Genomic DNA, 14,797 nt, shown 5'->3' with positions numbered 1-14,797 from the left:
CGAGGGACTGATGTTCACTTACTCTGCAGAGTCTCGGTGATAACTTGAGCCACCGTATAAAAAAAGAATTGTAGGGCACCTGGGTGGCTCAGTCGGTTAAGCGTCCGACTTCAGCTCAGGTCACGATCTCGCGGTCCGTGAGTTCAAGCCCCGCGTCGGGCTCTGGGCTGATGGCTTGGAGCCTGGAGCCTGCTTGATTCTGTGTCTCCCTCTCTCTCTACCCCTCCCCCATTCATGCTCTGTCTGTCTCTGTCTCAAAAATAAATAAACTTAAAAAAAAAAAAGAATTGTACGTATTGGTAATTTAACAAGACCAGAGATACGCTACAATCGTGTCAGTCTTCATAAAACTAACATCTATCAGAGGAAATTAGAGGCACCCCCCCGAAGCTGTCTCCTCCCAGCTCTGCCTCCTAAACAACTGGAGATTCAAATTCTCCCTCGCTCCCACACTAAGCAAACCGCTCCCGTGGACGAGCCGTCGCATCCACAGCCACAACTGAAGACCCATATTCTACATCAACAGGGTGGCGACAGCACCAAGGCCACACGGGAAGCTCTCTTTCAGAATTCAGTGTGAATGAATCTCTACGGTTTTGTCCGGATCAAATGGGGATTTATGAGTTGGCACAAATGATTTTTTTTTTTTTACGCGCAACATGGTTTGACGATTCTTGCTCTTATGTCAGCAACCTGTCCGTTTTCGGATGGTTTCAGGATACCTCTGTGTATTCTCTTGTTTGGCAGGAAGCCAGGCGTTTCATACTGCATCAGGGATCCCAAACGATCAGCTACACAGATCAGCTCTTGTACCTCTGGCTTATAACTCTCAAAGTTCTGATGTAACACGTCTCTGGAAGGAACATGACATACGCGGTTAGGGACTTAACAACAGAGGTCTGCTAATCCAATTTTACCTGAAGAGCAGTCATTTCCTCCACTGGAGAGCTGATCGAGAAACCTATGACCACAGAATCTTGACCCCAGTGCTTGGCACCCAATCTTACACAAATTAGAAGAATCTTTACGCGTGTATGCGCACAATTATTATCATGTGCTTGTAACACTGGTAACTAGAGTGCAATTCAGAGGGCACTTCTGGCCATTATTTGCTTCATAAACTTCCCCAGGATACATAACCTGCATGGACTGACTTTATCAACAAGCAACCAGATCTCTGCCCTATGTCTCTCCCTATGTCTCTCTGATCTGTGGTCCACCTTTGCCATATATCCAGGCTCTCTAGGGGCGCTTGGGTGGCTCAGTGGGTTAAACGTCCAGGGCCATGGGATCGAACTCCGTGTCAGACTCCATGCTAGATGTGGAGCTGGCTTAAGATTCTCTTTTTTCCTCTGCCCCTCTCTCCCACTTGTGCTCTAAAATTACAAAAAAAAAACCAAAAAAACAAAAAAAAAACTAGGCTCTCTAGATAAATGCTTCTAAGCTCTCTATCGTACTCCTTTGGTCTACCTGGCCACCCCTGCTCCAATATCACTCTATCTTCATTACTATCTTAAGCCTCACTGTCTGGTAGAGTAAGAGCCCTCCCCTCCAAGCCTAGGCATCATCTTCTTCAGGAGTATCCTGATTACTCTTGGTTCTTTGTTCTTCCATGCAATTTATACAATTAGTTTATCAAGTTCCTCAAAAAACTGTTGGGATTTGGAATCACATTTTATTGATTCTAGAATTAATTTGCAGAGAACTGACCCATCGATACTACTGAATTTCTTATTCTTGAACATAGTATTTCTCCTTGTTTTCTCTTAGTAACTTCCAATAAAGTTTTATAATGATTTCCATACAGGTCTTGCATATCATCTGTAAGATACATTCCTAAGTACTTACTGCTATTATAAATGGTATGTTTGTTTGTTGCTAGTATATAGAAATGCAAATTATTTTTATAAGTACATTAATTACAATCAACCACCTTGTGAAATTACCATTTCTTGTAATTCATTTATGGATATTTTTTTGTTTTTTAAAAAAAATTTTTTTTTAACGTTTATTTATTTTTGAGAGAGAGAGAGAGACAGAGCATGAACGGGGGAGGGGCAGAGAGAGAGGGAGACACAGAATCGGAAACAGGCTCCAGGCTCTGAGCCATCAGCCCAGAGCCTGATGCGGGGCTCGAACTCATGGACCGCGAGATCGTGACCTGAGCCGAAGTCGGACGCTTAACCGACTGAGCCACCCAGGCGCCCCTATGGATATTTTTTTTGTAAAAAAATCATGCAATCTGCAAATCTATATAAATTTGATTTGTCTTCTGTTATGCATTATCTAAAGCCTCTACTTCCCTGCTGAAGAGAAGCAATGATTTTAGACTTTTTGGTCTTGCTCCTGATTTTAATGTGATTATATCTAACACTTTATTAATTAAAATGATGTTTGCTGTAGGTTTATGATAGTTATCACTTATCAGGCTAAGAAAATACAGTAGTGCCCCCCAACCCCATCCGTTGTTTTGCTTTCTGAAGTTTCAGTCACCTGGGATCCTGTGCAGTACAAAAATATTAAATAAAAAATTCTAGAAATAAACAATAAGTTTTAAATGGCATATAGCTTCTATTATGTACCCTATTACAACTGTTCTATTATTAGCTGCTGTTGTTAATCTCTTATTGTGCCTACTTTATTTATCACAGGCCTACATGTACATGAAAAAACATGGGTACAGTTGGCCCAAACAATGTCAGTGTTAGAAGCATGGGCATGACCTCCACTCCCCTGCAGTTGAAAACCCGTGTGTAACTTTTGATTCCCCCAAAACTTAACTACTACTAGTCTACTGTTGACTGCAGGCTTACCAATAACAAAAACAGATGCTTAACACATACTCTTTATGTTATATGTGTTCTAGACGGTGTTCTTACAATAAAGAAAATCATAGAAAGAAAATACATTTACACCATTTATCCAAAAAAATCCAAATAAAAGTGGATCTGTGCAGTCCAAACCCATAAGGTGTTCAAAAGTCAACTGTATACATAGGGTTCAGTACTATCCACAGTTTCAGGCATCCACTGGGGGTCTTGGGACATATCCCCTACACATAAGAGGGGAGGACTATTGTACTGTGGTTTTCCAGATGAATTTTTTTTTTTTTAAGTGTAGATGGTTATTTTTTTTCTTCTACTTGGTTTTCTCTATCTTTTGGCATAATTAATGTGGTTTTTCTCCTTTAATCGATTAACTGGAAATTATATTTATACATCTTCTGAATTAGATCCCCTTTTTATTCCTAGGAAAAACCCAATTTGGCATGATAGTATCTTTCCTATACACAGGTGAGTTTGGTTTACCAGTATTTTGTTTAGGATTCTTACATCCACACTTAAGAGTAAGAAAGGCCCCTAATTTTCCTTTCATGTACAATACTCGTCAGATTTGGGATCATTGTTCTATTAGCCTCACAAAATGATTTGGGAATACTAACCTTCTCGTCTCCTAAAAGTTTGATAGAATACTTCTGTGATACCATTTGGGTTTGGTGATTTTGGTTTAAGTGGGGATATTTTTAAATACCAATTCAAGGGGCACCTGGGTGGCTCAGTCAGTTAAGCGTCTGACTTCAGCTCAGGTCATGATCTCAGGGTTCATGAGTTCGAGACCCGCAATGGGGAAGGCTCTCTGCTGTCAGCTTGGAGCCCACTTTGGATCCTCTGTCTTCCTCTCTCTCTGCCCCTCCTCAACTTGTGTGTGCACATACTCTCTCTCTCAAAAATAAGCAAACATTAAAAAAATTAAATAAAATAAATACCAATTCGATGTCTTTAATAATTATAGAACTATTCAGGTTTTTTTATTTCTTCTCAAGTCAGTTTGACAAATTGTGACTTTCTAGGAATTAGTCCATTTATTTTTTGTGTTTAAATTTATGTGCATGTAAATTTTCATGGCATCCTCAGCATTTTAATATTGGCACATCTGTGGTTATTTTTCTTTTTATAATTTCTAAGTTTGAGTTTTTTTAGTTATTTTCATTAAAAAAAATCTGACCAGAAATTTCTATTAGTAAAAAAAGACAAAGTTTTACCTTTGATAAAAGTCTGGTTTACATTTAGTTTTCATTAATTTCTTTCCTCAGCTTTATTTTTCCTTCTGCTTTCTTTGCTGTTTTTCCTACTTCTTAATTTTTATACTTATCTATTAGCTTGTTTTTTCTGGTATCCTATTCTATTCTATTCTATTCTATTCTATTCTAGATTCTGTGAGCAGGAGAGGAGTAGAGGGAGAGAGAGACAGAGAGAATCTTAAGCAGGCTCCATGCTTAGCACGGAGCCCAACATGGGGTTCGACCCCACAACCCCGGGATCATGACCTGAGCCAAAATCAAGAGTCAGACACTCAACGATCGAGCCACCTCGGCTCCCCTTTAGTAGAACATCTAAAGATATTAATGTTTCATACAATAATGGTCTCACTGCTTCCACAAGTATTGGTATGTGGAGTTTTCATCTTTTTTTGTTTTTAAAGTATATTCAAATTTCCAGAGTGGATTTTATCTTTAATCTATATTTTAATATGTGTGCTTTTAAATTTCCAAATAATGAAAATTATACCATAATCTACTATGGCACCAGTTATTTGAAATGTATTTAAATATGAGTAAGTGGTCAGTCTTTATAAATGACCAAAGTGTACTTGAAAAGACTATGTATTCTTTGATTATTGGGTACACAGTTCTATAGCAGAATAATAGGCCAAGTCTGTTAATCATGCCGTTCAGAAAGTCTAAATCTTTACTAGTTTTGTGTGTGTGTGTGACTGATCAAAAATTAGAATCTCTCAGGCATTACATGTCTCTTGTAGAAAGCATTTAACTGGATTTTTAAAACAGTCAGGGGTGTCTGGGTGGCTCAGAGGTTAAGCGTCCAACTTGGGCTCAGGTCATGATCTCGCAGTTCGTGGGTTTGAGCTCCTCATCGGGCTCTGTGCTGACAGCTCAGAGCCTGGAGCCTGCTTCAGATTCTGTGTCTCCCTCTCTCTCGGCCCCTCCCAGATTCACGCTCTGTCCCTCTCTCTCAAAAATAAATTAACATTAAAAAAAAAAAATTCAAATCCAACTATGTCTGTCTTTTGACATTTAAAAATCCATTTATATTGATTGTCATTATTAATATACCTGGTTTATTTCAACCTATTCTTACTTTTTTCTTTTTATTTGCCCTACTTTTTTATGCTTCCTCTCTTTCCCCTCTTTTCTGGTTGATTGTAGACTTTTTTTTTATTTTTTTACTCGTCCACTAATATAGAAGCTATACACTTTGTTTCTAACTTTTAGTACTCATTCTAGTATTTTAAATATTTATGTATAACTTAAAGCTTCAACATAATATTTAACTCATATTCCCTCAGCATACTTAATTCTTACTGTCTCTCAACTTACTTACTATTGTTCCCAGTATTTTATTTCTATCCATTTTATAAAGCTCCCAAACCAGGCATTATTTTAAATAGACAATACTTATTTAGACTTACCAATTTATCATGCTTACCATTTTTCTTTTCTCATTATTCCTTCTTGTATCTCAAATTTTGCCTGTGGCCAACTACCTTTTTCTTTAATTACATTCCTTAAGAGATTTTTAGTGAATGGCAGGTGATGGTTAGTTCAGTTTTTGATTATGGAATATATATTTATTTGGTCTATATTCATAAAAGATAGTTTTGCTGGGTACAGAACTTTAGGTTGAAAGTTATTTTTTTTCTTGCAGCACTTTGAAGATAGTCTATTATCTTCTCACTGCCATTTTGATGTTGAGGGGTTTATAGTCAGTCCAATTATTGACCATAAGAAAGTGATAGGATTTTTCTGTTTAAAAAATTTTCTCCTTATGTGTTCTATTACTTATGGTGTGTCTGGATATGGATTTCTTGTCATTTATGCAACTTTTAAAAAAAATCTATGGATTTATATTTCCTTAGTTCTGGGAAATTGTTAGCTATTATTTCTTCAAAAACTGCCTCTCCTCCATTCTCTTCTCCCAAGATTTCAATCAGATATACGCTAGACATTCTTACATCTTCCACATCTTCTATATCATGTTTTCTAACACCTGGACTCTTGTGCCACAGTTTAGATTAATTCCTAATGCTCCACCTTCCAATTAAACAAGTTTTTCTCACCTTTCTCTAATTTGCTGTTAAGCTTACATACTGAATTCTTCATTTCAGTATTTTCTATTCTTAAAGCTTCCAATTTATTTTTAATCTGCCTGGTCATTTTTGATAATCTCTTATTTCTTGCTCATGTTTCTGATTTCTTCATAATTTCTCTCAACAATTTCATTTGGTGTCAGAGACTGTATTCAACAATTCCAATACTTGAAGCCCTTGAGGGTCTAAGTCTGTTGTTTGTTATTCCTGTTGATTTTGACATATGGTTTTGGTGATCTTGGTTTTTGACTCTCATTCTAATGATCTTAATCTGCGCAAATACTTGGACCCCAGATTGGCACTACTTTCTTTCCACGCAGGTTTGCATTTGCTCTTGTTGAGATCCTTTGAATATGGTCCCCCAATATGGGGCTGCTTTAGCTCCTTGAAAAAGTTTAGCAAGCCTATCTTGCTTAGACCTTAAGGCCTCTCACTGTAGTGGCTGTTACATGCCTTTACCTCCAGGACACTTTTTGCTTTTCAAATGTGCTTATCATTCACCACTCTAGTTTGAATCTGCCACCAACAACGCCCCCCGCCCCCACCCCGGCTTGTCTTTCTTTTTACAGCATGAGGGGATCTATCTTTGCAGATTTTTCTTAATTTTTAAGGCATTGCTAGACTCCCAGGAATTAATTTCTGTTCTAATTGTTTTTGTAATGGGATAGCCCTTTAGCCTGAATGTTTTGCCATAATGCAAGCAGTAGTTGACCAGCAGTGTAATTTCAAACTTCTGGCTTTAAGTAATTTGTTTCAAAAGTAACATGGTGGGGCGTCTGGGTGGCTTAGCAGGTTAAGCGTCTGACTTCAGCTCAGGTCATGATCTCACGGTTCGTGGGTTTGAGCCCCATGTCGGGCTCTCTGCTGACAGCTGGGAGCCTGGAGCCCGCTTCAGATTGTGTCTCCCTCTCTCTCTGCCCCTCCCCTGCTCATGCTCATGCTCATGCTCCGTCTCTCTCAAAAATAAAATTAAATTAAAAAAAAACTAACATGGTAATAATAATGCATATCAAAAACTGCCAGTAAGTACATTTGAAGTTTGAAGATTGCATAAAATTAGCAGGGAAGGCCAGGCTAGCAGGAGAGATGATATCCAAAGGTAAGTTTCAAGGTGCCGTATAACTAAACTATTTGCAGACATATCAAATCCAAAAATAAATACTTGAGAGACGTGGATAGAAAGCCGTTTACTGAGCAAGAGATATCATGATAAGCTTATAGTTCAGTCTTGAAAAAAGTCATTTTATTTAAAGCACTTACTTTATGTGGGGCTGTAACCCTGGCTGCTCTTCATAATCTTCTATGAGGAAAGGCAGATTTTTAGCCCAGTGGTCTTTAAAGCTTCCAGGCAGATCCACATCAATGTTATATTCCGTAAGGGGAGTATCGAGGTGTGCGTGAAGATACCGAGAATACTCTGCAGGTATGAGACGAGATCTGACACACCCACATCGGACACACGCCCCCAAATATCGCTCCAGAAGTATTTCTTCTTGTTGGCTGTCATACAACTGCTCTGTGACAAACTGTTAATTCCCAGAATCCTAAAGGGTGGCTCCAAATTTTAGAAAGTTGCTATCATCACATGATACAGGGTAACTCAAGTTACCAGGGTCAAATATAAGCCAGTCAATCAGGGTCCACTTTGGCTAAATTTCAATCATCCTTCCATGGATACCATCAAAGATCTCACTTTTTAGCTGCAGAGTCTGAGAATCCGAGTTCAGTGTCGGAGGCTGGTTTTCTGTCAACTGATATAAATCAACTGACCATGTACATGATTTCATCAACTGACTGCTGCTTATCTCTACGGAAGCAGTGCAGAAAAAGACCAGGACATGGAGTGCCCCTCCTTCAATCTACAGCTCCCATGTTCTACTCACCCGAGAAACAAGAGGAAATTGTAATTTACAGTGAGGAGCTATGCTGTCCAGTAGGCAGCCCCCAGCCACCTAGCTAGTGAACACTTAAAATGTGGCCAGTGTAACCAAGAAACTGTATTTTAAATGTTAATTTAATTACTCTAAACCTAAAACCTGATATTTGAGTCAATTATTAGAAAACTTTAGTCTATTTGGAACAACTCCCATGTATGAACCTACTTTCCAACTTTAAATTTTACTTTTAAATTTAGAATTTAAAATTTAAAATTTAGACTTCAAATTAAGAATTTCCAACAAAAATTCGGGGCGCCTGGGTGGCTCAGCCAGTTAAGCATCAGACTCTTGACTTTGGCTCAGCTCATGATCTCACGGTTTCGTGAGTCCCATCCCGACGTCAAGTTCCATGCTGGCACTGAGGAGCATGCTTGGGATTCTCTCTCTCCCTCTCTCGCTGCCCCTCCCCACACTCTAAAAAACTTAAGAAAAAAAAGTTTTTGACAAAAAAAAAAGGTATCTGACAAAAGAACTTCCAATAAAAATTTAACATCCAATGTAAGTATAAAGATGTAAGTATAAGATGTGTAAATATAAAATATACACATTTCAGAAACTTAGTAAAAAAAAATAATGTAAAATATCTAATGATACTAACAAATAGTGTTTTCATAATAATTACATGTTGAACTGATATTATGCATACACCGCATCAAATAAAATGTATTATAAAATGAATTCCACCTGTTTATTTTTACTTTTTTTAACGTGACTACTAAAAACTTAAAACTGCAGGGCTCATAAATTTTTACAGTTGGGCAGTAGTGGTATGAGAGGGTTTTTGATGACAAAGGAAAGAGGAAAAAGGGGAGTAAAGATCTGAGCTCTGCACGAACAACAAAAATGTTATATCGTGATGAGCACTGAAAGTATACAGAATCGTCAAATCATTGCACCGTGTGCCTAGAACAAATATAACACTGTATGTTAAGTATGCTTCAATAAAAAACAAATCCATTTTGGAACAAAACAAAAAAACAACAAAACAAAAATATAGTTTTATATGGCAGAGAAAAGGTGAGATTCTGCCTAATCAAAAGATGACACAAAGATTTGCTTTCTTCCTCATCCCAACTGAATATCTCCAAAGTAGATGAGAATTCTGATATGAAGGAGATACGTCAAAGCTACCAAGTTTACATTTAACAACAAAAACCTCAGAAAATGTTACTTTCCTATTACTCCTATGTCTCCAGACCAGGTGTAATGAGACCCATCCCATAACCAGATGGTTGTCACATTTAGCTCAAAATAGGTTTATTTTGACTTGAGTAAAATTTTTTTAACTTTTTTAACATTAAAGAGAAAAAAAAATCCATAGGAAGTGATAGGCAAAGTACGCGACTGGTCTCTAGAAGACAGGGGTCTTATCTAGTCCACCAAGGGATGGCCGTGTTCATGTTTCCTAGTGCCTTCGAGACTCAGCTGTCTCGTACGACACAAGCGACAAGCAATATGATTTATGTGGCTCTGAGCATCCAAATTCAATGCTTCAGCAATTTTGTGACTTACCTCGGAGATATTTCACTTTCAGATACTCTGGGCTAGCCTTCTGGCCTGGAAGAGGATCATTTAGCATAACTTTAGTTTGTGCTTTTATTCCTTCGTAAAACTGTCCCATCGCAACATGGCTGAGTCCTTTCATATACTGGCACACCTCATTATAGGGTTCTAGCTGCAGACATCGCTGAGGCATGGAGGGAGAAAACGCCCCATTAGTTTCAATACAGTTGCAGATAACTCTTAAGTGCTTTATTCTTCAATCTGGAATTAGAAGGGCTTTCCCTCCAGGCTAAATCCGACCAAATGCATGCTCTGTAAATCAGTCTCTAGGACACAGCAGTGGTTTTTTTTCTCTTTCTTTTTGCGGGGGTATAAACATTACCTTGCCCTTCTCTCTAGTCATTTCACTAAATTTTGTTGCAGAATGATCCCAGGGGCGCCTGGGTGGCTCAGTCAGTCGAGTGTCTGACTCTTGATTTGGGCACACATCACGATCCATGCAGTTCGTGGCATCGAGCCCTGCATCGGGCTCTGCACCGAAAGCGTGGAGCCTGCTTGGGATTCTCTCTCTCCCTCTCCCTCTCTCAAAGTCAATAAACAGTTAAAAAAAAAAAAGAAAGAAAAAGAAAAGAAAAAGACTCCACGAGCTGCTACAGTGCTTCTCACTTATGGATGCTCACCTTGAAGTTCTTAAGGGCCTCCTGCAGGCTGCCATGGTGATAGAGCATCATTCCCCGCAGCTGCAGGGTCTGTACGTGATTTTGGTTGAGCAATAGCGCCTTCTGAAAGCTCTCGGTGGCGGCTTCAAAATTGCCCAGTTCTCTAGGTATTTGACAACAGTTATGAGCACAGTGCAGAACGTTTCAGTAAACACACAGAACAAGTTAGCCTCAGAATTGCAGTCCCATATGAGAATCAGATACCTTGATAGGGATTCCCTTTTCTATTTTACCACTTTTCACTTTGACACATCACATCTCACTTACTTTTCCCAAATTTTACTCGACTGCAGGATAACCACAAAGCCCTTAAAATTCTTTGGGGAAAATGAATTTATTGCTTTCCAAAAGCAAGTGCTTATTCAAATCCTTTTCCCCAATTCATGACGAGCTCCAACCCTTAAAAAAACTATGTGTAGATTTTAGTATTTAGATAAAATCATGGTTCTCCTTTGCGGGGGGGGGGGGAGGGTGGGGGGGGGAGTATGTAGGTTACAATCATACATAGGTATATCATTCTGAATCAAATTCATAGGCTGAAAATTGTATTTTTCCTGTCACAGAAGTTACTTCCCTTAAAATCCAGTAAATCATTTTGTAATTTAAAACATCAGAAAGAAAGTATATTTTAGGATAGTAATCATTTCAGAGTAGAAATATTATTAGGCTTCTTTTACCTATCAAATTTTTTACAAATAACAAAAACACCTTAAAAACATGCCATGTGTCTATTTTTTGTAAATAATATTTTTTAAAAATATACTACCCATTTACATTTACATATCACTTTACTGGTTACTCTAGGTGCTTTCAAATCTGTTTTCAACGTATGTCCTGAACCATTCTGTGGGACAGCAAGGATAAATATCATCATTTAAATTAAAAACGAATGCAAAGACACTTTCTTCAAGTTAGTGGTAAGAGAGCTTCTCCAATGACTGCATCAGATAAATAAGCTCTTGAATTCAATCCTTCCTGGGGGAGGTGACTAACAGCTCTGACAAGGATCTCGGTTACTGTCTCTTTCCTAACTTTCACAGAACCTCGTAAGGGAGAACCCTGACGCTCAGGGAAGGTGAGGAGACACAAGTGTGGAATGGACCATCTGGAACCAGAACTGAATCTCTTGACTCCTGAATCCCGAGCCCTTCCGTCAAGCCATGCAATCTCCTTTTCAGGTCAGACCGTAAAGATTTTTGAAAGCCAAAAGTCAAAGTAGCTCTACTGGTCAGGGTAACACCAGGAGTCAGGACGCCAGGGTCAAAGCACAACTTCTCACTCCTGATAGAGATGCACAGTGACTATATATCATAGTTGATCATATTGATGGTCATCGATATCATCCTATGCAGCATAATTTTCCATCCTTTTAATCAAGGAATCTTCAAACGAATCACAGTGATGTGGGAATTAACCTTATTTACGGTCTAGAAAAGCATCAGTGTCTATGACTCAACCAGCATATAATGCTGCTATTCAAAACAATAAATTTTGAAGGACGAACATTTTCTAGACCAATATATACAAAGTGAAGTCGTTTTAAAAGATGATATATACGTCATGATACCCTCTGACCCACGGGTCTTTCTATATTCCAGAGAAGCTCTCAACAAGCATATTAATGCCTATGTGATTTAGAAGGACAATCTCTTCTGGTTAAGAAATACAATTTCTTTTAAAATATCACTATTATGACAGGGTGCCTGGGTGGCTCAGTCAGTTGAGCGTCCAACTTCAGCTCAGGTCATGATCTTGTGGTTCGTGAGTTCGAGCCCCATGTCGGGCTTTGTACTGACAGCTCGGAGCCTGGAGCCTGCCTGCTTCAGATTCTGTGTCTCCCTCTCTTTATGCTTCTCCCCTGCTCACACCCTCTCTCTCTCAAGAATAAAGATTAAAAAAGTTTTTTTAAATAAAATATCACTATTATGTGAGGCTCTCTTGTCTCCCCACTCTACACCCTCCCTCCTACCCTGACTACTGTTCCTTTTCTTACCTATAGGCCTGTCCCAGACTTTTGTACGCATCGATAAAATCAACTTTCTGCTTCAAGGCTTCTTTGAAGGACTCAATAGCTTCCTGAAAAAAGTATGTGGGAAATTATGTCATGTGCATGACTATTAAAATTGAGTTTCACTTAAATCACTAATGGACTTAAATATATAATGTACACGGTCTTGGAGCGATTTTCCTTTTTTAATATGAGGACTTCACAAAAAGAGGTAGAGAGCCTGACAAACTGAGTCAGGAGGATTTGATTTCAACAGTAAACAAATGCTCTGCTGTGGGCAATAACAGAGCCTTGCAAGTTTCTCCCCTTTCAGAACGGGGAAACGGCTTCCCTCCATCTACTTCATCAGGTAACGATATCACCTTTGTGTCAATATCATTTCTTTAATCAACAAAGGCCTTGTGGAATAAAAGTAAGCCTACTAGCTGTATACAATTTTAAATGATCAAACTAGCAGCATTTAAACTGAACCAGTGAAAGAGACAAAAAAGCAAGCCCAAAGTGAGATTGTTCATTAAAAAAAGACAAAAGGCACCAAGGCTCCTAGATGGACTCTGTGAATGATTCTCATGATCTATAGGAAAAAGATACAGTAAAACAAAACAGAGACCTTGAGGTGGGGGCGTCTGGGGGACCTAGTTTTCTGCCAGCACCACTCCGGGTCTGTGGCTGACGGAGTGAGAAGGCGGCACGGGTGTTACACTCTAGGGAGCAGCCTGCCGGGAACGCACAGTGCACCTGGCCGCTGTGGAATCCTCTGGAAACTGTTACTACAATGCACCAGTCTGCTTCCCAGTAAACATCCTGGGCTTACACTGTATTCAGGGTGCTCTCCATTATGACTTGATTATTTACTGTGATAAAAAGTGATGAAGACATTTCACACATTTCCCAAGGAAAAGATGTGTCTTACTTAAGTTAATGGCTACAAAGGATCTCTGAAGGCTTTCAAGAGAAAGACTTTAAAACTTCTGTGTATTTCACACCTGATTAGATAATTCATAGCACAAAAACTACTAACATGTCAAATGCCTTGCACATGGTAGGCACCCAATAAATATTTAGTGATCTGGTAGGCACATAATCCTAATTCTTTTCTAAAAAAAATCATTCATTCCCTGCTTCTTGATTTTCTCTGTAGGAGGCAGCAGGGTAGGAGGGGCGGGCTTTCAAACCTTCTTCAGGTGACAACGGGGACAACAACCTACTCATTAAGGAGTCCCACTGACTGTACTGTTCAGCGGAAGGATGAGAACAGATAAATGTTAACACTTAAATGTGAAAGACTACTCTTCATTAGGCTTCTGGCCCTGGCACAGTCTAGATCCTCTGAGTTTTTTTACAACTACGTTTTCAATTCAACAAACATGTATTGAGCGCCTACTATGTGCCGGGGGCAGGGTGAGGCACAGGGGACACAAAGCCGAGCAAATCACTCTCTCTGTCCTCGAAGAACTCAGTCTAGTTAGAAAACCAATTACTTAACCAGGTTATTAGAATATAAACTAAGAGCTACAAGAGAGATACAAGTAAGAGTCTCTGGGAATAAAGAGGAGGGAACACCTAACTGAGCCTGGGACACCGGGACAGGCTTCACCAGGAGGGCAAGTGACAACTGAACTGGGTCTGGGAGAATGAGAAGGAGGGTGGCAGAGAAAGAGGGCATCTTGGACGGGGGGGGTGGGGGTGCGCAGCGGTGGGGGAGGCAGGATGGCAAGAGTGCGGGTGCCTGGGTGGGAGTGGAGGGAAGGAAGAGACAGGGGGCCAGGCCCTGCGGCGAGCCGGGGCCAGAGGGGAAGGGCCTCTGGCGTGCTCTGCAGTGGGGGCGTCACCCTGCCAGCAATGAGGACTGGGGGCTGAGTAGGTGTGCGGCCTCACAAAACTGACTCTAGAGATGACTGCCACTGGCCACAACAGAGCAGGCGGGCGGGACAGGGGAGGGGACGAAGCCCAGTGAGGAGGTGACTGCAGGAGCCCAGGCAAGAGATAAAGAAAGCTCAAACTGAGACGGTGTCTCTGAGGACAGAAAAGAAGGGTCACACTCAGGAGATATCCTGAAAGGCAAACTAAGAATCCAGTGGCCGTGGGTAGGGGGTGGTGAGGGAGAAGGGAGGGCAGGAAGCTTAGGAGCTGAAGAGCCCGGGTGAAAGGCGAGAGCGTTAGCCAACGTGAGGAAGTAGGGGGGCCGGCTGCAGGGCAGGGGTGGGAGGAGGTGATGAGTCCAGCTGGGGCGTGGGAAGTCTGGGGTGTTTGTGGACGTCTGGGGGAGATGCCCGGGCGACATCTGCTGCCCACTGCACTTACAGCACGCTGGGACGCCACAGTTCTTCAAAGTCTGATTTCTCTTCAGCTTTTAAGAGTCTTTGGTTTCGGGGTTCCTGTCTAATCACTGCACAGCTCTCTACCTCATTCTGCCAAAGAGGGGACATAGCAGAATCAAGATATGAAGCCACTCGGAACAAAGA

The 14,797-nt window shown here is 40.2% G+C and overlaps 1 protein-coding gene across 11 annotated transcripts in view; it reads right to left on the bottom strand.

Annotated features, from left to right (window-relative positions):
• TTC13 (tetratricopeptide repeat domain 13) overlaps nt 1–14,797 on the bottom strand; it is a 79,788-nt gene that overhangs the window by 21,594 nt on the left and 43,397 nt on the right. For all 11 annotated transcript variants that reach the window (XM_042907439.1, XM_042907440.1, XM_042907441.1 and 8 more), the window contains 5 exons: nt 12,318–12,400; nt 10,286–10,427; nt 9,615–9,789; nt 7,426–7,582; nt 723–853 (listed from right to left, as the gene is read on the bottom strand). In XM_042907439.1, coding sequence (XP_042763373.1) covers nt 723–853; nt 7,426–7,582; nt 9,615–9,789; nt 10,286–10,427; nt 12,318–12,400 — 688 coding nt within the window. The remainder of the gene's footprint in view (nt 1–722; nt 854–7,425; nt 7,583–9,614; nt 9,790–10,285; nt 10,428–12,317; nt 12,401–14,797) is intronic.

Source organism: Panthera leo, chromosome D2 (assembly GCF_018350215.1).
Source record: "Panthera leo isolate Ple1 chromosome D2, P.leo_Ple1_pat1.1, whole genome shotgun sequence".
Lineage (NCBI taxonomy): Eukaryota > Metazoa > Chordata > Mammalia > Carnivora > Felidae > Panthera > Panthera leo.
Note: the sequence above shows the minus strand (reverse complement) of the source record. Positions and strands in the feature narration are given on the sequence as shown.